Source organism: Monodelphis domestica, chromosome 4, assembly GCF_027887165.1.
Source record: "Monodelphis domestica isolate mMonDom1 chromosome 4, mMonDom1.pri, whole genome shotgun sequence".
NCBI classification, from domain to species: domain Eukaryota; kingdom Metazoa; phylum Chordata; class Mammalia; order Didelphimorphia; family Didelphidae; genus Monodelphis; species Monodelphis domestica.
Window position 1 is genome coordinate 88,493,226 of NC_077230.1, and position 26,298 is coordinate 88,519,523.

General features: G+C 43.2%; 1 protein-coding gene across 2 annotated transcripts in view; it reads right to left on the reverse strand.

The window, feature by feature from the left end:
* Positions 1–26,298, reverse strand: part of ADCY5 (adenylate cyclase 5) — a 263,134-nt gene that overhangs the window by 55,904 nt on the left and 180,932 nt on the right. For both annotated transcript variants that reach the window (XM_056793545.1, XM_056793544.1), the window contains exons 3-7: positions 24,278–24,399; positions 10,245–10,356; positions 8,489–8,616; positions 5,297–5,455; positions 3,457–3,598 (exon numbers count right to left, since the gene is read on the reverse strand). In XM_056793545.1, the coding sequence (XP_056649523.1) occupies positions 3,457–3,598; positions 5,297–5,455; positions 8,489–8,616; positions 10,245–10,356; positions 24,278–24,399 (663 nt within the window). The remainder of the gene's footprint in view (positions 1–3,456; positions 3,599–5,296; positions 5,456–8,488; positions 8,617–10,244; positions 10,357–24,277; positions 24,400–26,298) is intronic.

Below are 26,298 nucleotides of genomic sequence, written 5' to 3' on the forward strand. Positions count from 1 at the left end.
AAATTCTTTGGACTGAGGGTAAAAGGGGTCTTCTTCTGAGAGACAGCTTGGATAGAGTGGAGGGGGAGGGGACAGCACGAGAGGGAAGGGGGCTTAAGAACTGATCCAATCAGTGACCAACCATGTCTCTAGATGACCTCTGATGAAGCCAGCATGTGAGAGGTGATGGGCATGAGGTGCAGAGACATACACTGTTGGATGGATTCGTTATGCTTGACTACAATCATTGTTACAAGGCTTTTGTTTTTCTTTTTAAAAGGGGAAGAGTTAGAGGTGGGAGAGATTAGCAATAATGCTGCCTCCCCCCCCACCCCCAAAGAGGGTCCCTATAACTTTTTTAAATACAAGGAAGAAAACGAGTCCAGAAGGGACCATAGAAAAGGAAGACAGTTCTGAAAGTAACCCAAAGACTTTATTGTACACTTTTTAAGAAAGCAGACTGAAATGGAGACATGGTTCCATCAGAGACTCTTCCTTTTCTGTTCTGTGAAGTAGATGGAAATGCTCTTTGGGAAAGTATTAAGGTTCCGATTTTTTTTTTAAACCCTTACCTTCTGTCTTGGAGTCAGTACTGTGTATTGGCTCCAAGGCAGAAGAGTGGTAAGGGCTAGGCAATGGGGGTCAAGTGACTTGCCCAGGGTCACACAGCTAGGAAGTGTCTGAGGTCAGATTTGAACCCAGGACCTTCCATCTCTAGGTCTGGCTCTCAATCCACTGAGCTACCCAGCTGCCCCCTAAGGTTCCGATTTTAAAGCTGAGGATGCTAAGAGGGAGAGAGAAACATGGACAAAAGGGATTTACAAGAATGAGAAACCCTAGAGTTTTCTGGGAAACTAAGAGAAATTTCTGGTGATCAATATGTGAAGTTATAAAAGCATAAAGAGATGTCTGGGTTATAGGCCGCTTTCACAGCTTAAGCAGCGTGTCAGTCTTCTTTCTAGCCAGAAAGTTTCCAGAAGGGAGAAGACAGGGGGAGGGGAGGGGAGAAGAAAGAAGAGAAGGGGAGGGAAGAGGAAGGAAGAGAGAGGAAAGAGGAGGAGACACCCAGGGAGAAGAGACTCAGAGAGGGACAGGATGCATAAAGTTATTAAATAAAGATAGATAGCGATCAGCTAGGTGGCTCGGGGGATTGAGAACTAAGCCTAGAGATGGGAGATCCTAGGTTCAAATCTAGTCTCAGATACTTCTTATCCTGGGACCTTTTGTCTTAGAACCAATAAGCAATATTGATTCTAAGATGGAAGGTAACAGTTAACAATCAAATAAAATAATGAAGGTAGGGAAAATGAATTAGTAATGATAATAATCAATAAATAAGGAAATGTAATAATTGAATTCCATATCTATAATTTTACATTTTCATAATTTATATATAATTCTATTTAATTAATACATAATTCTATATTAATAATAGTAACATATTATGGGCAGTTAAGGCTAACTCTTTAGCAAAGGGAGAGGAGAGAACATGAAGAAGGAGGTAAAAGACAAGAACCACTCCTCCCCCGCAGAGATACCGAGGCAGAAGGCAGAGACATAGACACAGAAGAGCACTCTCAAGGGATGGGAGAGACTCCACATGTGAGAGAATCACAGGGCACACATGTACATGGGCTTTTATGGAATAATATTCCCTGCCTTCTGGCTTTTAGGGCATAACCACTAAAGCCTTTGTTTACAGCCTCTCTATATTTTTCCAGCTATTGGCACAAATGGGAGTGCTGCTTTCTGCTTCTTACTTCATGATCCTAATGAAATTAAAGAGGGTTGGATTCAATGCAGGAGCTGGAGACACCCTGGAACTATATTAGGGTAATGATTTCTCTATGGTTTTTACCTACTGTGTAAAATAATGCTTCCTTTTCTTTGTCTTCAGTTTACCTATTTTAAGCTTCCCAACAATGTTAGTAATAATGATGACTATAGCTAACAATATAGCAGCTAAACTTCACATAAATATGTGCATGTATATAGAAGACATGAATACAAATTCATCTCAAATCCATATTAACTATGTGACCCTGGGTAAGTCAATTAACACCTGTCTGCCTCAGTTTCTTCAACTGCAAAATGGAAATAATAATAACATTTAACTCCTAGAGTGGTTGTTGTAAGAATCAAATGAGTTAATAATTATAAATCACTTAGCATAGTGTCTGGTATGTAGTAAGTGCTTAATAAATGGTTCATCATTCATTTATCTGTGCTCACAATCCAGGGAGGTGGGTGCTCTTACTATTGCTATTTTTGAGCTGAGAAGGATTAAGTGACTTGCCCAGGGTCACATAAATTACAAGTGTCTGAAGCAGGATTCATACTCAAGTCTTTCTGACTCCAGGTCTCCCTCTCTATCCCAGATGCTTTGGGGGATTTCTCCCTTGTTCTAACATTCTGGCACAAGTGAACAACTCTGTGTTCCCCTATTCCAAAGCCTTTAGACCTAGTCTTTCCAAATGGAGAATTTCTGATTGTTTTGACCAGCCACCACATTAGACCTCCACTTTCTTCTTAGGACTTTAAATTGCTCTTCATTGCATCATCTTCAGCTCCAAGGGGTGTGTGTGTGTGTGTGTGTGTGTGTGTGTGTGTGTGTGTGTGTGTGTGTGTGTGTCTGTTTGTCTGTCTTTGCTTCTGTGTCTGTGAGTACTGGGCTCAAAAGTGTCATGTCTTTTTACAAAGGGAACTAAAGAAAGAAAATGAATAGGATCCCTGGAGGAGTTCCTGTAGAAGAGCCAGAACAAGAATAGGGGGACTAGGGCTTTTCCCCAGGGCTCTGCAAACTGGAGAGCCTTTACTTCCTCCTTAGCTATCCTTCAGCAGCACAGAAAAGACTTAGCTAGCACCTGCTCACAGGGAGAGTTAGTCAAAATCAGAAGCTGCCAGAGTGCTCCCATACCTCGTGGTCACCCCTATGAGAGTTACCCTATGGCTGGTCAATGCCCTGCTCTTCTTTTTACTCTACAGTGACTTCCCCAGCAGCAGTCTGGAGGCATTCTGGAATCTGTTTCTACCTGACACAGGGTGATATCTGAGAGTCTCCCTGGCCCCTTTTATTGAATTTACTTTAAAATATTGGTTAGGGGAGTGAATAGATGGCTCAGTGGATTGATAGCCAGTCCTAGAGACAAAAGGTCCTGGATTCAAATGTGACCTCAGACACTTCCTACCTATGGGACCCTGGGCAAGTCACTTAACTCTCATTGCCTAGCCATTACCACTCTTCTGCCTTGGAACCAGTATTGACTATCAATTATAAAAACACAGTATTGATTCTAAGTCAAAAAGGGTTTTAAAAAATGAATTCGAAGGCACATTTATTGTCCCAGATAGGTCTGTGATGCTTGCCCTGGACATCAAAATTGTTGGTTTCAACTCTGGCTTGGGGGTATCAGGCTGTCCCTCCAAATGTCCAGGAGTGGATACCCATTTTCCTCTGGCCTCCCTCCCCAGACTCACCCTTTTCTGGGTACAGCGCAGGATGAGAAAGGTCTCTATACTGTGTTCCTTGAGGTAGGCATTGCGCTCACCCCCGCAGCCAGGTTCTACTTCATAATCACCATTGAGATAGTTCAGCGTGGCCTTGGTGATATGGATGCGCCTATAGTTCAAGAGATGAAATTGAGGAAGAGAGGGAGGTCACAAGAAGACAGTGTCTGATGTGCAATTTGGAAACAACATGGGCGGATCTTAAACCATTCCCCCTCCCCCAACTCTGATCTTGATCTAAAGCCCCTAAACCTGAAATGGATTTCTAATCTCAGCCCCAGTCCTAATCTCAGTTTGTTAACCTATCAACCCAACTACCCAGCCTTTCTGTGCCCTGCTTGCTCCCTATTGGTTGATCCATCTCCCCACTAGATAACTGTAATACTTTTCTAGCTCTGCTTCCACAGTAACCCAGCACTCCCTCTACTGTATCCTGTGAATTCCTCCTACCAGATTAATCTTTCCAAAGCAACACTTTGATCAGGTCACACTCCCATGCTCTAAAACCCCATTGCCCAGAACAGTGGTTCCAAACCCGTGAGTTATGAACCTCCAAGGGACCATGGAGTTACTGCAAGTGGTCCGTGAATCCATAAATAAGCAAGCGTGCTTTTTGTAGACTGAATAAATCATAACTATTGCATCTCTATGAATTCCCATTTAAAAACAAACTACCAAAAGCACTGCAGAATTCCCAGTGATTTCTGGCATGGCATATTTTCTCAATCAGCAGATACGTGAGAGTAACAGCTCTCACGAGAATCCCAGATATGTTCTGACATGATAAAGTGGTCTTCGTCTGTGAAAAGCTTAGGAAGTACTGGTTAAGGGCATAAATCTGGACTCTTTAGCCTAGATTTTAAACTCTTTGACATGACCTTTTTAACCTTGTCTGCATCAGTCAATCTGAATCAACTATTTCCTAAACTTTCAGCTTTTGCTTTGGGCCCATTCTCTCTGCCAGAAAGTTTTGAGATGCAGTTCAGTTCTACAGAAATCTAGTGTTCTCCTGGGTCAGGCACAACGTGCAGGACATTTAGGAGAGAAAAGCCTAAAATGAAAGACAAGGCTCCTTTCCAGCTTCCTTTTCCTATTAGATTGTTTGCTCCTGGAGGGCAGGGAATTCCCGTCTTTTCCTTATTTGATTCTCCAGTGCTTAGCAGAGGGTCTCACACATTGTGCTCTTCTTAAATGCTTATTGACTATTGACTACTGAACTGGTCTCTGCCTTAAGAAGTAGATGGATCTACCTAGTCTTGAATGGCCATTTCAATGCCCCCTTCTCCCAGGTGCCTGTTGGAAATGATTTGCCCCTCTGTGTTCCGTTAGCTTGTACCATGTCATATTCTGCCTTGTTGTTTGTTATAAAACTACAAAATCATCAAATGTAATAAATCTGGAATTATGCCCAAAGAGTTAGAAATGTGTATACCTTGGGACCCAACAGTACATATCAGTCTGATGTGATGTTTTGTTGATTGTCTACATTAAAGTACGGGATGGAGAAAATGTTAAAAATGCAGATTAATCACAAAAGTATACCATATGAGGGACAGTTAAGTGGCTGAGTGGATAGAGAGCCAAGCCTGGAGATGGGAGGTCGTGGGTTCAAATCTGACTGTAGACACTTCCTAGCTATGTGACCCTGGGCAAGTCACCTAGTCCTCACCCCCTTTTCACCCATCCTTACTCTGAATCTCTGATTCCAGAGGACAGTGACTTGACAAGGTCAGGCTCAGGGGACTTTGAGACTCAGCTCTGGTGCTGGATGTTGAGCTAAAAAATGAATGGCCTGGGTTGGGTCACTCACCCAGCTTTGCCTCCTGCTTCCATGTGGTTGGCTAATGTCACATCATTGGACCAGACATCAAATTGCCACTTCCTTAGTCCAAGCACACCACAGTGTACTCGACCACTGTGAATTCCCACACGCATGTTCACGTTCACCCCGGTCACCTCTCGGACCAACCTGGGGAAGAAGGATGGATGAGGAAGAATGTGGTGTAGTGGAAAGAATGGTGGAAGGGAAAGACGAGAGCTGAGTTCAGGGCCAGCTCTCCACTCATACTAGCTATGCAGTTAGGTGAACCACTGTTTCTCCTCTGTGAAGCTCAGTTTCCTCATCTATAAAAATTGGGAAGGTTGGACAAGGTGGTCTTTAAAGACAAGCTCTAATAGTCCATGCTGCAGTGATTCTAAGGCTTTGGGAGTCTTTGGAAGAATGGGGAAGCCAAGGGAACAAGAACTGAGGATGAGAAGGAAAGAAGGCACATTCTAAGCCAAGAATGATGGAGATGGGTCATCAGAGAGCAAAGAGCCATCCCCTCTGCTTTTACCCAAGTGAAGTTCCGGAGACTGTGTACACTCTGGAAAAGGGTGGTTGTTTTCTTTGGGTCAGGGCTTTCTTCTCACTCACAAGATGGCAGAAGCTGCACTTTCCACCCATGACCGCAAGGTGGTGCAGTGAGCCAAGCCACAACGACCATTGTGCCTGGCAGTATTTTAATCTAGAGCCCCACCTTTTCCCTCTCCTCCACATACTTCTGGTTTATGTCTTTCACCAGTCAATTAGGATACCCTTGGGAAATGCAAACTCATTTTAATATAATCTGGAGCCAAACATCATTTGGAAGGGAATTATGCTGCTGCCAAAAAAATATTCCTACAATGCACTTGGAGGAAATACAGAAATTACTTCTAGATTATCTGTTGTTTGGGTTTAGCCATACTATTCTCTTCCTTCCCAATTAATTGGATAAGGGAAGAATACTCTAAATACTTCTGGACAAAGCCTGGGAATTGGAGGGGGTGCGAGGGAACTAAGGTTGACTCAATGCCCCTGGATTTGAAGTTCAAGGACCTAAATTCAAAACTGGGCTCTGTCATTTTACATATGACTGTAAAGTCAAGTCACGTCAACTTTCTGGGCCTCAGTTTCCTCATCTGCCAGAGAGGGGTGGCCTAGATGAGATCATCTCTAAGGTCCCTTCTAGCACCAAAACTAAGTTCTATTATTATCTCTGCCTGGGAGGATAAAGGCAGACTCAAGAAGGAAAGAGGATGAAATATCCCTTCCTGAGGGAAGTGGGTCCTGCTTCCAGGCAGCAGCATGGGGGACAAGCACTGGTCCAGCATCATGGAGTTGTGCCTGTCCATCCTGCCCCAGAAGGGTCATTCTGGGTAGCCCGCTCTAATGATCTGGACAATACAGCTACTGTATACTATTGAAATGAGTGATTCCCAGGACAACAGCGAGAGGCTGACACAGCAGGGAAAGCTCATTATCAATCAATTTTCTTGTCACGGGGAAGGAAGAACACTTTGGGAATCCAGCAAAGGCAGATCCTAGCCACCTTCCTTTGGCCCCATAATGGACTCATTCCCGACACTTAACTTCTTCTCTTTTCTGGGCTGGGTTAGTATCCCCAGGGAGGGCTACGTACAGGTAAGATACAACGGGATGAGCTCTAGATTGCGGTTGAAGGATTTGGGTCCAAATTGTAGCTTTGCCTTTCACTTCCTATATGACCTGGGGCAAAGTCCCTGTGACCCTCTGTGCCTTCGTGTGTAAGATGAAGGGACTGGACTCAATGACCATTAATATCTCGGGTTCCACGTGGCCCCGTGAATTCAAAGATTCCTTAAGTTAAATCAGGGGGTTTCAACCTGGGGTCTTCAAACTTCAAAAAAAAGGCTTTAATAACTTTCTTTCAACGTAATTGGCTTCCTTTATAATCTTGTGTATTTTGTTTTAGACATTTAAAACCATAACGCATGGCTTGCCTCCTCAATGAGGAAAGAGGGGAGAAAATTTGGAAGTTAAAATTGTAAAAACAAAACAACGAATCAAAGGTTTAAAAAGAATAAAATAAACAAATAAACCAAAAAACCACTCCAGACTCTAAGAGGGGTCTGCAGGTTTCACCTGGCTGCCAGAGGTCCTTGTCATAAGAAACCCTGGGTGGGAAAGAAACCCAAGAATTGATCATGTCTTTACTTTTTTTTCTTTTTTAAACCTTTACCTTCCATCTTAGAATCAGTACTGTGGATTGGTTCCAAGGCAGAAGAGCGGCAAGGGCTAGGCAATAGGGGTTAAGTGACTTGCCCAGGGTCACACAGCTGGGAAGTGTCTGAGGCCAGATTTGAACCCAGGACCTCCCATCTCTAGGCCTGGCTCTTAATTCACTGAGTCACCCAGTTGCCCCCCCCCCCCATGTCTTTACTTCTATATTTCCACAGATTCAGATGAAAGCTTGAACAAGCCTAGATTTCAATTACTTAGGTCTGTCCCTGGAGACCAATAGATGCTGTTACTCTTTTCAGCATTAGACCTATCTTTAAATGGGATCTCCTCTCAATGCTTCTCCAAAGGTTTCACTGAAAAGGAAATCCTGGGGGCAGCTGGGTAGCTCAGTGGATGGAGAGCCAGGCCTAGAGATGGGAGGTCCTGGGTTCAAATCTGGCCTCAGACACTTCCCAGCTGTGTGACCCTGGGCAAGTCACTTAACCCCCATTGCCTAGCCCTTACCACTCTTCTGCCTTGAAACCAATACACAGTATTGATTCTAAGACAGAAAATGAGGCCTTTAAAAAAAAGAAAGGGAAAAAAGAAGTCCTTCATTTCCCTGGCAGCCATGATTTAAACTAAGGTTGGAGGGAGAACAGTATGAAGAATTCAGGTAATATCCAAAATAAAATATCAACATAATTTAAAAAATAAAAAATCAAATAACGAAAAGAAACAATCCCTGACATGATAGTTATCTTTCAGTGGCTTTCGTGATGTATTTGAAACGACTTAAATATTAAAATAAATAATCCCATCGAGGAAAAACAAGAAATTTAAAAAATTAAAGTTAAATTAAAAGATCTAATTGAGGCAGAATGGGCTCAGACCCCAGAAAAAGAGGCTCATTGCCCCTCTTAGGGACACCAGCACTGTTCCCTGGCCCCTCCCTCCTTCCTGTCCTGCCCTCCCCAGCTCTGGGAGCCCGATACTTACGAGATGGCCTCAATCATGTCCATGCCCATCTCCACACAGCAGTGAGCATGGTCAGCTCGGGCCTCGGGAAGCCCAGAGACACAGTAATAGCAATCTCCCAAGATTTTAATCCGTAAACAGTGATTCTCCTACAGGGGAAAAAGATATATTATTGTTGTTTTTATTTTAATTTAATTTAATTTTTTTAATTTTAATTTTTTTAATCCAGCAGTGAGATGAGGAACAGAGAAGAGCAGGAAACAAATGGACTCTTGTAATGCCTCGAATAACTTGCCTTTTAGGGGCAGCCAGCCCAGATCTGGCCCTCGCCGTGGCCAGCATAGCTGGCTTATCAGGTGAGGCTGAGCCAGGAGGGAGTCCCAGATGAGCCTGGGATGGAGCGACGGGCCCAGATCACTCTAGCCAAGTACATTCTGTAGCCCCTACCCATCACTCCTTGCAACTTTTATTTCCCATTGCTACAATTCCCACCACCTAGCTAGCGCACACTTCTCTAAAGGATGTTATGGAAGAACAATGGACACATTTATTCTTTTTTTTTTTAATAAAGGGCAGTCCTCCATTCAAAATCTGGTGACTGATTGTAAATGTAACTCCAAATCCCCTGATTCTTCCATAATTTAGACATTTTTGTGAAAATAGATACATAATATCCTTTTCTTTTAAAGCCCACATAAAGTTAGTGGAGGATTAAAGAAAATAAACTATCTCATGTTAGCAACAGAACAGCAAATAAGAGCTAAATTAGTGAGTGTGCTCTTACCCCGTTGGCTCCAGATTCATCCACAGGGCTAAAACTCAACTCTTCCCCATGTTCTTGAGGATTACATTTAAGTTTCAACCTAGCTTTTGCCCCACTCCCCATACCACCACCACCTCCACCCACATACATTTCTATCTGTTCTATGTTTGTAAAATCAAGTCACTTAACACCTCTCTAGACCTCAGTTTCCCCATTTACAAAACTGGGTTGGGATAGATGAGATAATCTCTTAAGTTCTGCCCAGCTCTACAATTATAATCTATTATCCCATCCTGGGATGAGTTTGGGACAGAATTATGGGCTCCTGAAAATATAGGCTCATTTTATTCTCTTGAACTAAACTTCCCTGGGAAGGTCAGTCCATTGCTAAATCAATCATTCAGTCAACTTGAAGCAAAAACAAACAAACAAACAAAAAATACAGTGCCTGGGGTTATTCACAGCACTCCTTGCTTGCACAGATGACCAAGAGTTGACTTATATAGTGAGATCTAAGCCTCTGTTTCCCCCATTTGTAAAATGAGCCCAAATGAGATCTAAAAGCCCCCCTAGCGCTTACATTTTCTAGTTCTTGGCTCTTGTGACATTGTCACTGTTTATGTGTACGGTGGCAGCTGAACATCGGCTGTGACCCACAGCTCCCTGAACCCCCACCTCACCCTGTCTGTGCATTTGAACAATTTGTCCTGGTCTGTGATGGTAGCATCTGTCTGCATCTGTCTGTGTCTTCATCTCTCCTCCCTTTGCAACAGCCCCAGGTCTTTGTCCACATGTCCCTTCTCCCTACCTCCCATTCTGATTCTCCCCACCCCAAACCCCAACCCAGCTTTTCTATGGATGGGATTCACCAGTCAATTTCTGAACACAGCTTCAGGGAGTCGGGAGTGACAGGGACCCCTAGAAGGTTCCCAGAAGGCTTTGGACCACACTGGTCACGTTTTTGCCTCCACGTGGCCCTCAGAGTGGCAGGAGAAGGCTTGAAGGGTGACTTACTGCGGCCAGCTTGTCGAAACGAGCAAACAGCTCATTGAGGGTCATGACGAGCTCCTGAGCCGTACATTGGGAAGCCAAGCTGGTGAAGCCTTCAATGTCTGCAAACAGGATGCTGGGAAGACACAAGGGGAGGGAAGAAGACAGGGAAGAAAGGCAAAAATGAAGGGAGAAGAGACAGCAGGAATGGGGACAGCAATTCTGCCTTAGGGCTTCTTGGACTGGGTGGGATTGAGGGAAAGAAGAGGCTTAAGGAGTTGGGGCATATAGGAAAAACTACAGTAATGGTGGAAGGAGGAGAGAGGAGAAATGAGACCAGAGAACTGGATAGCTCTGCACATGTTACTTCCCTTTCCCTGGCTGAATGTAAGCTCTCTGAGGGCAAGGATTTTTCCTTTTTGTCTTTGTATTTCTGCTGTCTCACCAAATGCCCCCCAAATAGCAAGAATTTAATAAATGCTTGAATGAATAAATGAATGAATAGCTCTTCAGTGGCTTGCAAAAGACAGCTGCAGGCTACAGCACCAGATGAGCTAATATCCTCCAGTTGCCTAAAGAGGCTTATTCTGGTCTTCTCCTCCCTTATTTCTAGGGCAAATAGTCTAGGAATTTCATTTGTGACCACTCTCAGCCATCCCCCAATGTCTTATCTCTATTCCTCAATTATTCCCCAATTCTTTGTCCTGAACAGTGGAGTTAAGAGGAGGGAGGGACAATTTTCTATGTTATGAAACAGCTAAATTGAGTGCTGGGCTTAGAGTTAGGAAGACCTGAGTTTGATTCCTACTTCAAAAATTTGTTGGGGGCAGCTGGGTGGCTTAGTGGATTTGAGAGCCAGGTCTAGAGACAGGAGGTCCTGGGTTCAAATTTGACCTCAGACACTTCCCAGCTGTGTGACCCTGGGCAAGTCACTTGACCCCCACTGCCTAGCCCTGACCACTCTTCTGTCTTGGAACCAATACCCAGTATTGATTCCAAGATGGAAGGTAAGGGTTTAAAAAAGTTTGTTAGTTGTTCAATGATGGAGAAGCCCCTTAATTCCCTTCCCTCAGACTCAATTTCCTCATCTACAAAATGAGGGCCATGATAGCACTTAACTTATAAGATTGTTGTGAGAATTAAATGAGATAACATACCCTTTGCAAATCTTAAAGTGCTATGTAAATGCTAGCACTAATGATGATGATGGAGGTGATAGCTAGCATTTATACAGTTGTTGTTGGGTCACTGCAGTCTTGTCTGATTCTTTGTGACCCCATTTGGGGGTTTTCTTGGCAAAGATAGAGGAGCAGTTTGCCATTTCCTTCTCTGGCTCACTTGACAGATTAGATAACTGAGGCAAACAGGATCAAATGAGTTGTCCAGGGTCATACAGCTAGTAAGTGTCTGATGCTGGATTTGAACTCATGAAGAGGAGTCTTCCTGATTTCAAGCCCAGAGATCTATGCCCTGCACCACCCAACTGCCTTTATACGGTGCTTTCAGGTATGGTGAAATGGCTTTACAAATATCATCAATTCATTTTACCTTCACTACAATCCTGGGAGGTATGTGCTATTATTTGACAGAGGAGGGAGGAAATTTAGACAGACAGAGGTTAAGTGACTTGGCCAGGATGGCTCAGATAGTAAAAGGTCTTCCAGATTCCAAGTCCTGGGCTCTATCCACCCCACCACTTAGTTTACACTGTTCATGTGGGGTAATGAGTCTGGGGGATGGGGAAGAGTGGGGGTCTTGTCCACAGTAACAACAGTGAGGAGAAACCTTTGACTAGTACTCAGGACTTCCAGCTTACAGACGTGGGCTTCCCCAGATATAACGCCATCCTGCCTGAGCTGTCCAGTCTAAAACTCCTCATAGCCAGTCCTGAGTGTCTTGACTTTTAAAGACCCTGAGCAATTCTGCCTCAGGTCTGGGATTCCTAAACTAGCCAACATTGTTTTCCCATTTTCCTCATCAAGAGTAGCAGGGCAGGCTTGGCATCTGTGTGCCCATTCCTCAGATTTTGCTCTCTCTCCTCCCCTATCCCTAAGTTCCCCTCTCCCTTGTCTACAGACTGGGTCCTTCAGTGAAGTTCCTGGGAAAGGAGAGGAGATGAATGTCCATTTGAAATCAGGAATGAAAACCCTAACCCCGTATTGGCAAACCCAAGGCAGGTGTGCCCTAGCATGCCGGAAGGGGGCTGTTCCATTCTCTCTCTCCACAGCACCTAAGGACAATTTTCACATGCCCCATCCCTCTGTCCAGCAGCCCAGTGTAAGCACTTCCTCCCTCCCCTGTTTGGTGGTGGTGGTGGTGGTGTCTCACAGGTGACTTGAGGGTGCAGTTTGAGCATATAATTTCTAAAAGGTTCACCTAGTCAATTCATCTTTTCCAGGAAGCTTGTCCTATTTAACCCTAGAATCTTCTTGTTGTCCTTTCAATATTTGGACAAACTGCATTAATGGATGCATTGTTTTGTAAGGAAGTGTTATTCAGTTCCAGGGATGGGAATTGAATTAGCTCACCAAAAAGATGGTGGGCTATTCTTCTGCCTTTTAAAAAAACTCCCTAGTACAAATGCTGCCTCTGAAATTTAATTAGTTGTGAGACCATGGATAAGTCACTGAGTCAACCCAAATCTCAATTTCCTCATTTTCAAAATGAGACTAAAAATGCCTTAAGACTCAATAGTATATTGTGAGGGTTAAAAAAAAAAAGAAAAAATACACATATATGTGTATAAATAAATGAACATAATATATTTATAGATAAAATATAAAATATAAATATTTATTTAGAAAACTTTAGTTTCTGAAGTGTTATTTTATATTTTTGTAAGGTATATGTTTGTAAATATAATTTGAACACTTTGAAGTTTTCAAAATAAAATTTTAAATATTAATCATTATTATCAGTACACATTGGGATGTCCATAAATGCTCATCAATTGACAATCAAATATAGAATAAACCAAGATGAATAATTTTGGCTATTTTAAGTAATGACTTTGAAAGGAAGTGAGAGATGACATGATAGTTTTATTTAGAGAACCTCTGAAAATCAATAAAAAATTATTTAAGATAATACTTTAATAAGATAATAGTATATAAAATATATGCTCCCAAATTGGCAGTGTTGTTATAAATCGAGGAGGAAATAATATAAATGGAAATTTCATTCAAAATAACCAAAATGCATTAAATATCTAGCAAGACATTTAAGGTTTTTAGAAATATAATTACAAACTCTTTAAATAAATGAGATAAACAAGTAACAAGACATTCATTGCTCATGGTTGGGCTGTGCTAAAATTTTTTTTAAATGATGGTATTACTTACATTGATTTGCAGGTTTAATGTTCTACCAAACAACCAATGAGGCCATGGGGGAATTTTATAGAACTAGACCAAATAATGAAATCACTTGTAAGAATAAAGAATCTAGAATTTTAAAGCAAAGATGATATAAGAGGCCCAGAATACAGCAGAGTATGTAAAAACTCGTTACAACTAATTTATATTAGTCCATAAAAGTACAAATCTAATGTAGACTATCCTCCAGGGTCTATGTATATAAAAATATATATACATATGTATATATACATATATAAATATATATACATATATATGTATATATATACATATATATATGCACATATATATATGTATAATGGTTTCTGGTGGTTGTGGTAGTGTGAACTCCATGCTGTTTCCCAGGCTCCTGTTCACCTAAGTATTTTCCTCTAAAAATGTAAAGAAATTCCTCTCTAGATACTCCTTGATCAAGGGAGAGTATGTTCTGTAAAAGGCTTAGGGTCCATATTCCATTACCACCCTCTCCACACATGCTGGGAGGACGCATGGGAGAAGAAAAGAGAAAGAGAAATAGAATGAAAGAGAAGTAGGTAGAAAGAAACACATGGACAAGCAGAGGCAGCTAAGTGGTTTCATGGCAAGAGGAGGAGGTCTCAAGTGACTTTAGACATTTACTAGCTGTGTGACCCTGGGCAAGTCCCTAAACTAAACCTCTTCTGGCCTCAGTTTCCTAATCTGTAAAATGGGGATAATAATAGCATTTACTTTACAGGGCAGTGGTGTGGATCAAATGAAATATTTGTAAAAGCATTTTGCAAACCTTAAGGTGCTATATTTGTTTTTATTAATAATAACCATAATAGTAATTATCCATCCAATAAAACCCATCTATGTTGGAATTCAGGGGAAGAAAAACCCAAAGATGATATTTTCCAAAGAGCTTTGATTACAGATGTTAGAATGGCACATAGGCTTGCCTCCCACACATAGACAATATGGGGAGGGGGTCCTGGGATATAAGAGGCATTGGCCAAATAAGTTATGTGCCCTTCTGAGAATCTCCTCTTCAAAAGAAGTCTCCTCCCTCCCTGCCTCCAATCTACATGCTTTTCAGATAGCCAGGCTCTCCAAAGGTCATTCTATCCATCCCCCTGACTTTCAGATTGGTAATGGTTTCTCTGCTGCCGAGGTTCTAATCTTAGAAGGATGAGAGACGAACACTCTTCTGTTCTTCAGTGCTGTCTATATGAAAACATCATCTGTTTATGAAGTCATAGAAAGTTTTACTTCATCTCCCAGGACATAAAACTCAGAGTAAGTTGAGGTTATGGCCAGCCGAAGACCTGTTCAATAGTTTGAACAAGAAGGAACGGAATTCTAGCAGTTTTTATTTCAAATACATGGCCAGAGAGCAAAATTTCCAATTGCTACTTTGCCTTGCCTAGAAGAGAGAGAAAGGAGGGTCACAAAAGGGGGATTGCTTTATTCTGGGAACAAACTGGGAAAAGCCTCCTGGACTGGGACAGGGACACAAAGCATCAGTTAAAAAACATAAAGAAAATAAGAAAAAGTCAAAACAAAATGGTTTAGTAGTTGAATGCTGGTCTTGGAAAATCTCAGTTGAAATCCTCTCTCAATTTCTCTCTGTTTCTCTGTCTTTCTACCTCTCTGCCTCACTGCCTCTCTCTGTTTCTCTCTGTCTATCTGTCTTTCTCTGTCTGCCTCCATTGTCTGTCTGTCTGTCTGTCTCTCTGTCTGTCTGTCTCTCTCTCTGTCTCTATTTCTCCCTCCCCCCTTTTCTCTGCCTCCCTCTCTCTGTCTTTCTCTGTCTGTCTCTGTCTTTCTCTATTTCTCTCTCTGTCTGCCTCTATTTCTCTCTTCCCCCTCTCTCTGCCTCTCTCTCTCTCTCTGTCTTTGTCTGTCTCTATTTCTCTGTCTGCCTGCCTGTCTGTCTGTCTCTGTATCCACTCCCTTCCCCCCTTCCCTTACCTTAGTATCAGTTCCAAGATAGAAGAGCAGCTAGGGCTAGGCCAGTGATGGCAAACCTTTTAGAGACCATTTACTCAGACTGTAACCCTCATGCCACATGTGAGCCCCCGCCCCCCCCCCCATCTTACTCCAGACAGGGCTGCTAGGTAGAGGGATGGGTCATGTGAGAACTGTCCTTAGGTGTGTGTGGAGAGGGGGAGGGGAGCAGCCCCCTCCAGCACATGGGCCATAGATTTCCCAACACGGAGCTAGCTCTCCATCTACTGAGCTGCCTAGCTGCGCCTTGATTGTATAATATTCTAATTTTTTTTTCTTCTCTGTACTCCTCCACCAGAATCAAAGGCACATTTCTCTTCTAGCATAAAGAGGTTTCTGATTAGTCATAAGCTGGGCCTGGTCAGTTCCATTGTTCTAATGGGTCTAAGCAAATAGCAAAATATTGGGTCTGCCTCTTCCCCACTAAGTTTTAGAGACTGATTCAGACTCTTAACAATGTATTAATTAATTGATTGGCTCATACTTAAGGTCTAATTATTCACGAATAATCTTAGCAACCTTATCATGTCTGAAAAATTACAAAAGACAAAAATGGTCCACGCTGGAGAGGTTTAGGAATATAGAATACACTGTAGGCAAAGCTAGGGCAGAGTTGTAGAATGACTCTGGTCTCAGAACACAAGTACAAACCTTGCTTTTATTGTTTATTTATTTTATTTATTATTACATGTATTATGCATATATAATTATTATTATTTAATGCCTATGTGATTTGGGACCTGAACTTCATCAGGTATAAAAGGAAGGGGCTGGGTGGAGGATTTCTAGGTTCCTTCTAGCTGCAAATCTAGGATCCTGTGGATTAGTCTAACCCTTACAGAAAACAATTTGATATTATACTAGACAATTAATGCATCTGTATGTGGACATAGAGATCCATATACACATAGGTACTGTCATAAATATTACCTCATTTGATCCTCATGCCTCACAGGATTAACTATTATTATTCACATTTTATAGTTGAAGAAACTGAGGCAATCAGGGTAAAGTGACTTGTCCAGAATCTTAAGATGAGTGTCTGAGGTCATATTCGAACTCAGATCTTCCTGATTCTAGGTCCAGTACTCTCTCCACTATACCATTTAGTGGCCCTATTCACACATTAAAGACTCTTATAAATATTTGGATGTAGACGTAGACATGGGTGTGAGTATATATGTAAATTTACATAGATCTCCATGATACAACTAGTAAAGGTCAAAGATAGAGGAGTCATAACCAAATATTTATTAACAGTGCCTTTTATATATTTATTATTTTTTAAACCCTTACCTTCCATCTTAGAATCAATACTGTGTATTGGTTCCAAGACAGAAGAGTGGTGAGGGCTAGGCAATGGGGGTTAAGTGACTTGCCCAGGGTCACACAGCTAGGAAGTTGTCTGAGGCTAGATTTGAACCCAGGACCTCCTGTCTCTAGGCCTGGATCTCAATTCACAGTGCCACCTAGCCTCTCCCTTTTATACATATTTATAAATAGGCTGATGAGGTGATACAATGGATAGAGTACTGACTGGTCAGGGAGTCAGAAAGACCTGAGTTCAAATTTGGACTCAAACATTTATTAGCTGAATAACCCTGAGCAAACCTCTGAGATTCTGTTTGCTTCAGTTTCCTCAACTGTAAAATGTAGATAATAACAGCATCTATCTTTTAGATTTGTGAAGATCAAAAGAGATAATATTTGTAAAGTGCTTAACTTGGTGTTTAGTACATAGTAGGGACTACATAAATGTTGATTTCCTTCCCCCTCCCCTCTTTTAATAGCTAAATTAGAAACGGGGAAGAAAGCATTATCTTTCCTATTGACAATTCACATTAATCAAGGTAGGAAATTTTCTTTATATAGGCTTTATCAACTTCTAGGATCAGGAAGGGGTCAGGGCATGAATTGGGCTCAAGGTGAACTATACAGCCCAGCTCATGGCGCCATGCTCTTTACCCTTTGGTGCATGCCACCAAAATACCTTTCCTCCTCCCTTTGGCCTAGCCAAATCTTACCTGTCCTTTAGAGAGTCCTACCTCCCTTGAATCCTTTCCTAGAGGGTTCCCATGTCCTTCAGGGACATATGACAATATTCATTCCCTTCTCTGAATTCCTAAAGTATTTCTAAGTTTGGGCGATACTTCCTAGCACCTGATTCTGCATTTAGCCTTGAATTGACTCCAGTCATTTGACAGACTTAATCTTGTAGCCCCAGCTAGACAGGAACCTTCTCTTTCTCTCTCTGTCTCTCTCTCGTTCTCTCTCTCCCTCCCTCTCCCTCTCCCTCTCTCTCTCTGTCTGTCTCTGTCTCTGTCTCTCTGTCTCTCTCTCTCTTTCTCTCTCTCTCTCCCTCTCCCTCTCCCTCTCTCTGTCTGTCTGTCTCTCTGTCTGTCTCTCTCTGTCTCTGTCTCTCTCTGACTCTCTCTGTCTCTCTCTGTCTCTCTCTCTGTCTCTCTCTCTCTCTCTTCCTCCCTCTCCCTCTCCCTCTCTCTGTCTGTCTCTCTGTCTGTCTCTGTCTCTCTGTCTCTCTCTCTTTCTCTCTCTCCCTCCCTCTCCCTCTCCCTCTCCCTCTCTGTCTCTCTCTCTGTCTCTGTCTCTCTCCGTCTCTGTCTCTGTCTCTCTCTGTCTCTCTGTCTCTCTCTGTCTCTGTCTCTCTGTCTCTCTCTGTCTGTCTCTCTCTCTCTGTCTGTCTCTCTATCTGTCTCTCTGTCTCTGTCTCTCTGTCTTTCAAACCTCTCCCTCCCCCTTTCTCTCTCTCCCTCTCCCTCTCCCCCCTCCCTCTCTTCCCCCTCCCCTCATTCAATATCTATTCAGCATCTACTTCACATGAGGAACTGCTATGGGCAATTTAGGTCGATCACAAGTATTTATAAAGCATTAAGTATTTCCCAAGCACTATCAAGACAAAAAGGAAAGCAGTTCTTCCCCTCAAGGGCTGTTCCTTTGCTCCAGGGAGATAGGAGGAGAGGCCAAAACCCAGGCTCTCCCAGCAGTGGCAGTTTCTCATCTCATCTCACTATCTCCCATAGGGCTTAGCACAGTTCTGGGTCCACAGTCGCTGCTAAGTAAATCTTTGTTGACCCTGGCAGTCAATTCTCAATTTTCTGCACTAATGGAGGGAACAGTGGATGATATTCAAATAGGTTTGTAACTCAGGTTCCCATTGACAGACAATCAGGGGAGCTAAAGAGAATCAAAGCAGTTGCCACATTTAGCTCACAAAGTGCATAAGCCATGCACAGACAACCCAGTCTGAACCAATATAATAACTGAGACATACCAAGGAAGAGGACTGGGGAGCCTTGCCAAGTATTAGATTCCTAGGGAACTGGCATTTGAGGGCCCGGCTTTATAGATGAAGAAACAAGAGCCCAGAGAGGCACGGTGACTTGTCCAATAGGTCACATAGCAATTTAATGATAGAGATGAGACTAGAACTCTGTTTTCTGAATTTTTACTTCACTGCTTTCTTACTCTATCCTCAACCCTAACACTTCCCTGAAAACTCAGGTGAAAGTTTGGAAGGGAGGTGAGAAAATAATTAAGGTAAACAGGATGGGGGCAGCTAGGTGACTTGGTGGATTGAGAGCCAGACCTAAAGAAGAGAGGTCCTGGGTTCAAATTTAGACTCAGTCACTTCCTAGCTATGTGACCCTGGGCAAGTCACTTAACCCCCATCACTTAGTATTTACTAGTCTTCTGCCTTGGAACCAATACACAGCAATGATTCTAAGATGGAAAGTTAAGGGTTGTTTGTTTTTTTAAAGGCAAACAGGAGGTTCTTGATCTTTTTTATTATGAATCATCCTGGAACTCTAATGAACCCTATGGACCTCTTTTCAGAAAAATTCTTTTAAATGCATAAGATAAAATGCATAGGATTACAAGGGAAATCACTTATATTGAAATAATGTAATTTTTTTAAGTTCATAGAACCCAGGTTAAGAACTCTGGATAAAGTAAAGGGCAAAAGAGGTACTAGAGAAGAGAGCCGCTGTGAAAATGTGAAACTAAGACATTTCCCCTTACTCTCCCTCTTCCTCCTCTACACCCACACCCCACCCCTCACACATTTAAAGCCTTTACCTTCCTTGAATTGATCTTGAATCAATACAGTGTATGGGTAGCAAGGCAGAAGAGCAGTAAAGGCTAGGCAATGGGGGTTAAGTGACTTGTCCAGGGTCACTAGGAAATGTCTGAGCCCAGATTTGAACCCAGGTCCTCCCAACTCCAGGTCTGGCTTGTAATCCACTAACCCACCTTTTGGCTGCCCCCTAAATTATTCATATATACATATATACTGAGAGAAGAAGGAAGGTATTTCCTTTCATTTCTACCTCAGGGATCATGGCTGCCACGCCAAGACTCTTGCTTCATCCCTAGGGGGTGACTGGATCACTGAGGATGAGGAGTGTGAAATAGGGATGAATGTCCCCTCTGGTGAGCCAGGTTTGGGCATCTCAACCATTGGGACTCCTGGAATTTCCTGGCAGAGCACCAACTCAGCCTTGAGGGCATGCCCCTTCCTTTAGACACAGACCCTGAAGGCTTCTGGGCTGACAAAATCTATCTGATGCCTTCAGGAACCCCATCATGCCCTAACCAATCAGGGTCCCTTAAGACCTTAACAGGTCTTTCCTAGGATAAAGGGCTCAATGCATCAGCTCCAATAGAGCTCCCTTTGGTCCTGTCCCGTTGCAAGCTTCCTAGTACTTTGCTGATTTGTTACCTGACCTCATATCTTCCCTAGCCCTGCTAGGGAAGATCCTGCTACTTTAAGCCTCACTGACCTGATCACCCCTAATCACAGAGGACCCTTGGCTTCTGGACACAGCCCTCTCTCACTGTAGTGACCCAAGCCAACCTTTGTTTCAATAACCATGAAGCCAGCAGGACTCTCCCTAGTTTTCTATCATTACCATGCCTAGTTTGAGGTCTTTACCTTATCTGTGTCTCTAAAGTATCTCATAAATATCCCCTGTTCAGACTGGGGCTTGATGCCCATCCAAGATAGCATATTGGGGGCTTCCATCCAAAGATGGTTTGGGCTTGTTGAGAAGCATCCTCTCTCAGGACCAGAATCCAGAGGGCATAGTCTACCTCTCGCCTCTGACCCTGAGAGCAGAGCCATACTTTGCAGAGAGCAACAGGGCATTTGCTTAGAGATAGTCCATGTTGTTTTCCCACAAGAGGGGAAGGAATGGGGTATGTAGACATCAGAGAAAGAAAGAACCAGGCAACTTAACGAACACTTATGGGGCTTCTATAGCAGGTGCTGAGAACTCAAAGACAAAAATGAAGCAATCTCTACCCTTTAGAAATTAATGTTCAATAGGAAATAGCAATCGTTTTTTTGTGGTGGCAAAAAACTGGAAAATGAGGGGCTGCCCTTCGATTGGGGAATGGCTGAACAAATTGTGGTCTATGTTGGTGATGGAATACTATCGTGCTCAAAGAAATAATGAACTGGAGGGATTCCATGTGAACTGGAACAACCTCCAGGAATTGATGCAGAGTGAATGGAGCAGAACTGGGAGAACATTGTACAGAGAGACTGATACATTGTGGCACAATTGAATGTAAGGGACGTCTCTACTAGCAGTAATGCAATGATCTGGGACAATCTGGAGGGACTTATGAGAAAGAACACTATCCACATTCAGAGGAAGAACTGTGGGAGCAGAAACACAGAAGAAAAACAATTGCTGGATCACATGGGTTGATGGAGATATGATTGGGGATGTAGACTCTAAATGAATTGCTTGAGGGGTTAGGGGGAGGTGAGGGAAAGAACATGAATCTTGTAACCATGGAAAAATCTTCTAAATTAATTAATTAAATAAAAATTTTCAATAAAAAAAAAAGAAATAGCAGTGGTTGGAGTGTCTCATTCCCTGGGATCTTTCTGCACCATTGTCAGGCATATATCGATTCCTTTCTTATATATCCAGAGAGGAGAGGGATCCCTGCATGCATCCCATCAAGTGCCCAGCCTACCTTAGACCTTTGTTGATTACATGTCATTCTATTACATTACATCCAACATGCTTCTTCCCGTGTTTCTTTTTCAAAGAGCTTTTCCCAGGGAATTACCCATTATGCATTAGTTTTAATTGCAGAGTACTGCACATCTTTGCAGGACAAGACCAACAAAGCCTGGCCTTCGCTTCCTCCTCTCTTATTTCTGTCTTTTTTAACTCCTGAACCAATTCAAACAACACCTCTCCCCAGGCCCTGCTTCCTCCTTCCTTTGATCTGTCTCTCTCATACTTAACATCATCAACTCATTTCTCCTCTGGTCTCATACTTAGTGGGGGAGAGAGAACAGCAGGTCATCATCCTCCATATAACAACCCTGCAGAGCTTTGATGGATGTTATTATTAAGTTACTCCCCAGCCTCCTTTTCTTCAGGTTGAAGAATCCAGGTTCCTTTGATGCATACACGCATGTGCAATGCACATACAAACCCACCCACACACATAGAGGCTGGGAGGAAAACTCTCCCCCTTAGAAGCCCCTTTTGGGGATGCTGGGATGCCCTGGTAGATCCCTGAGTCCTTCTCATAGCCCTCGGCAAGAAAAGGAGCCCTTTATTCCTCCAGGTAAAGAATATCTCTCTAGGAGGCAAGCTATTTTAACATTCATCTAATGACCAGGAGCTTTTTGGGATAATTCTTTAGTTATGTGAGAGGAAGAAAAGAGGGGAAATTGAGACTTTATCCATATTCAGTTCATCTGTAAAAGGTTTGAATCCATTAGGGAAGCCATGTTTTTCTTAGCTGAAGCTGTGAAAAGGGATCTCTGGAATTCCTCTTCCCCCAAACTGAAAATCTCGAGAAGGGTTTCATACTGAAGATGACTCCAGGCTCATCCCTGGAGGGCTTAGCCTCTAGTCCAGCCCAACACTCCTCCAGTCGTCTAGCTGCTCTTAAGGAAAAGACTGGTTAAGGCCACTTGGGTCTAATTGGACTTTTCTTTATAGACTAGAGCTTCGATTTCATAAACCCCTTTGGAACAAGCTGCAAAAATGCAAAGGGGGAGCTGTTCTGTCACATCTAATGTTAGAGGGCTTTGGGGGGCACTGAGTGGCACAGTGAGTAGCCCTGGATTCCACAGCCAGTATATGGTCAAGGGAAGATTTGAACTCTGGTCTTCAAGCCTCTGCAAGGGCAGGACTTGGCAACTCTCAGACCTGAAACACTTGGAAATCAAGTAGGAGGGGACAGTCTTCTCTAGGCAAAAGTAGTCAATAAATTAGACTGTGATCAAGTATAATCACAATCTGCTTCATAAATGTTGGCCACGTGAACAAATGAATGTATGGCTCTTTTTTTTTTTAACCCTTACCTTCCATCTTAGAATCAATACTGAGTAATGGCTCCAAGGCAGAAGAGCAGTAAGGGCTAGGCAATGGGGATTAAGTGACCTGTCCAGGGTCATACAGCTAGGAAGTGTCTGAGGCCAGATTTGAACCCAGGATCTCCCATGTCTAGGCCTGGCTCTCATTTCACTGAGGACCCAGATGCCCCCTCTTTTCTTTTTTTTCAAAGGGCTCTTCTAGCCTCTCAGCATAAATCTGAATCTGTATCCTTAGATCTCTTGCTCATGAAAAAAACAGCCAAGTAGCATGAGAGCCAATCTGTCTTTCCCCTGTTTGCTGAGGGATTCTCAGCCTCTCCAGGAAAGTCTCCCAGATGAGCCCTCCCAGGCCCAGCAGCACGTCCCCATGGAACTCACATGTACACTGTGCTCTCTTATTCTGCACCAGTTTTTATAATCTCTGCTGTCTGTGATCGTGGTCTGGATTCTGGGCCTGTGCATGCTTTATCTCTTTTACACTGGGAGGTCCTTTACCGTGAGCCCCTAATCTTTCTCATTATGCTGAAAGTGCCCAAGCCTCTGTATCTCCAAACCCCCCAAGAACCATCACAAGACAGAGAACTAATCAGATGCCAATGACTTTCCTGGTCATCAAAACAAAAAAAAGAGATTGGGGCAGCTGGGTGGCTCAGTGAATAGAGTGCAAGCCCTGGGATCAGGAGGTCCTGGGTTCAAATCTGAACCCAGATACTTCCTAACTGTGTGCCCCTGAGCAAGTCACTTAACTTCTATTGCCTAATTCTTACTGTTCTTCTGCCTTGGAACCGAAACTTAGTATTGATTCTAAGATGGAAGTTAAGAATTTTTTAAAATTTAAAATAAAAAAAGGAAGTGGAGGGGCTAGAACAATGAATCTAAAAGTTTTAAGGTTTTTTTTTTTTTAAACAAAATGTCTGAACTTCTAATTCTACAGAATGAATAGATTTGGGGTTTGTTGCCTCACTGGTCTCTCTACTGGTCAGCTGGGTGGCTGGGTGGATAGAGTGCTGGAATAGGAGGCAAGAAATCCTGATCCCACATCTCACTTCAGGAATATATTATCTGTGTGACCTTGGGTAAGTCACTTAAATTACTTTAAGCCTCAGTTTCCTCTGTGAAACAAAGATGATAACAATAGCACTACTTTTACAGGGTTGTTGAGGCTCAAATGAGATAACACGAGTAAAGTGTTTTGTAAACCTTAAATCACTCTATAAAAGGTAACTATTATTAGTCTGATCTGGAGGATTTATCACCAAACCTTCCCTTCTCAAGCACTGTCTCCCTGCTGCCCTCACCCCCCAGCCTCCCTCTTCCCAACTCCCCTCCCCCAGTCATTCCCCTACCTCACATTGTCATGTTTCTGGATGTAAATCTTGTGGAACATCATATCTTCCTGCTTGGCATTGATGTCCGCTTTCATCTCCATGGCAACATGACGGGGAAGGACAGACAGCAGGAGCCGCTCCTGGGGAGAGAAACAGACAGAGCCATCATTGCTCCTACCACCTGCCTCCAGGCCTATTCTTTTCCCTGGGACGTCTCCTCTTGGGCACAAGCTAGGCCTCCTCTAACCTGTCCCCACCAAAATCTCAGAGGAACCATGAAAACAGGAGAGGCTCTCTGGTGCTCTGAGGGATGTAGCTCCCACCAGGGGGAGCATGGGAGCCAGAAAGCATCCCTGAAAACTGTTAGGAAGTGCAATTTTTTCCTATTTTTTTTTTAAGAACTGGAATTTCTTTGATATGGGAAACTCCTAGCTAGGAGACTCTCCCACCTGCTTCCCAATTAAGTGGGTTCTTAATAAGTTCTCAATGACTTGAGAGAGTCCTGAGATGGCTCAGGAAAGGTCACAGAAACAATTCCTTTGAGTTGGGACTTGAACTTGGGACTTCCTGACTCAGAGGCTGGCTCTCTGTCATCCACTCTATGACACACTGATTCCAGGGGTACAGTTTGGACAGAGAAGCAAAACTCACCTCTATCACCTTCCCTTTCTGCCATTTCTCTAAGTCATTCCATCACAGGGTCCAAGCCACATTGCCAACAGATTGGGGGGTTGGGGTGGGAGAGGGTTAGGCATTCTTCAGGCTCTACACAAGTAAGGTTCTATGTCTGTCTAAGTCCTCACACGTGTGTGTGTGTGTGTGTGTGTGTGTGTGTGTTTGTGTGTGTGCAAGTACCCAGCCCTCCTCTCCTCAACCAATTCTCATCCATGTATCTGTTTTACCCCTACTTAATTATTCTTCTTTCATGATAAATGGTTACCCCAGTTTTCCTTTCTCTCCACCTCTAAGTTGTGTCACCGCTGTGACTCTAACTACAAAGTCTCCAGATTCCTGTTCTCTGAAACCATCAGCCCCAGGCACAAACTGCCTCCTAGAGAACTCTCACAAAGTGCCCTTTCCCAAACCCTCCAGCACTGCCTCTTCCAAACTCCTTTCCTGTTCTCCTGATTCAATGGAGCACATCTTCCCTTTTTCATAGGATCATAGCTGAAGAGCTAAAAGATACCTTAGGGGTGGTTGGGTGGTTTAGTGGATTGAGAGCCAGACCTAGAGGTCCTGGGTTCAAATGTGGCCTCACATACTTCCTAACTGTGACCCTGGGCAAGCCACTTAACCCCCATTGCCTGGCCCTTACTGCTCTTCTGCCTTGGAACCAATCCACAGAATTGATTGTAAGGTGGAAGGTAAGGGTTAAAAAAAGAAAAAAGATACCCTAGAAGCTCTCTTGTCCAATTCCTCTTATTATAGATTTGAGAAAATTGAGGCCAAAGAGTTGAATTACCCAAGGTCACACTGCTAGTAATAGAGGTGGGATGTGAAGCAAGGACCTCTATTCTAGATTCAGTGCTTTCCCACTGGCCAACCCTGCCTCTATTGAAGCCTCGGCTTTTCTCGTAGCCCCTTCTCCTAAGCTGAAACCATGATCTCTCCTGATGATCATCGCCATCACGGACCTGGCCCATGGAAGCCATATCTTTTCCCACTCTATGTGGATGAGTGGATGAGAGATAAGGAAAGGTTGAGCCTTCTTCTCGAATCCTAGCAGCAGCGCATACCATCTGCCACCTCTTCCTGCTTCTCATGTGAAATACATGCCACCTGTCTATCCCGTCCTCTTCAAGTCATTGCCTGGGTCGCCAGTCCATCACCTCCCATGCGAAGTCCTTATCTGACATACGTACCTCCTCAGTCTATCCTGAACATCACGGCTGAGCTCATCCTGCTGATGGGTCTGCCACTCACGCCATTCCTCCACTCAAAAACCTGCAATGATTCCCTCTTACCCACCCTATCAAATGGAAATTCCTGTCCTAAGAACATGCCTCTGGTTCCTGGCTTCTGCTAATCCCTCCATTTCG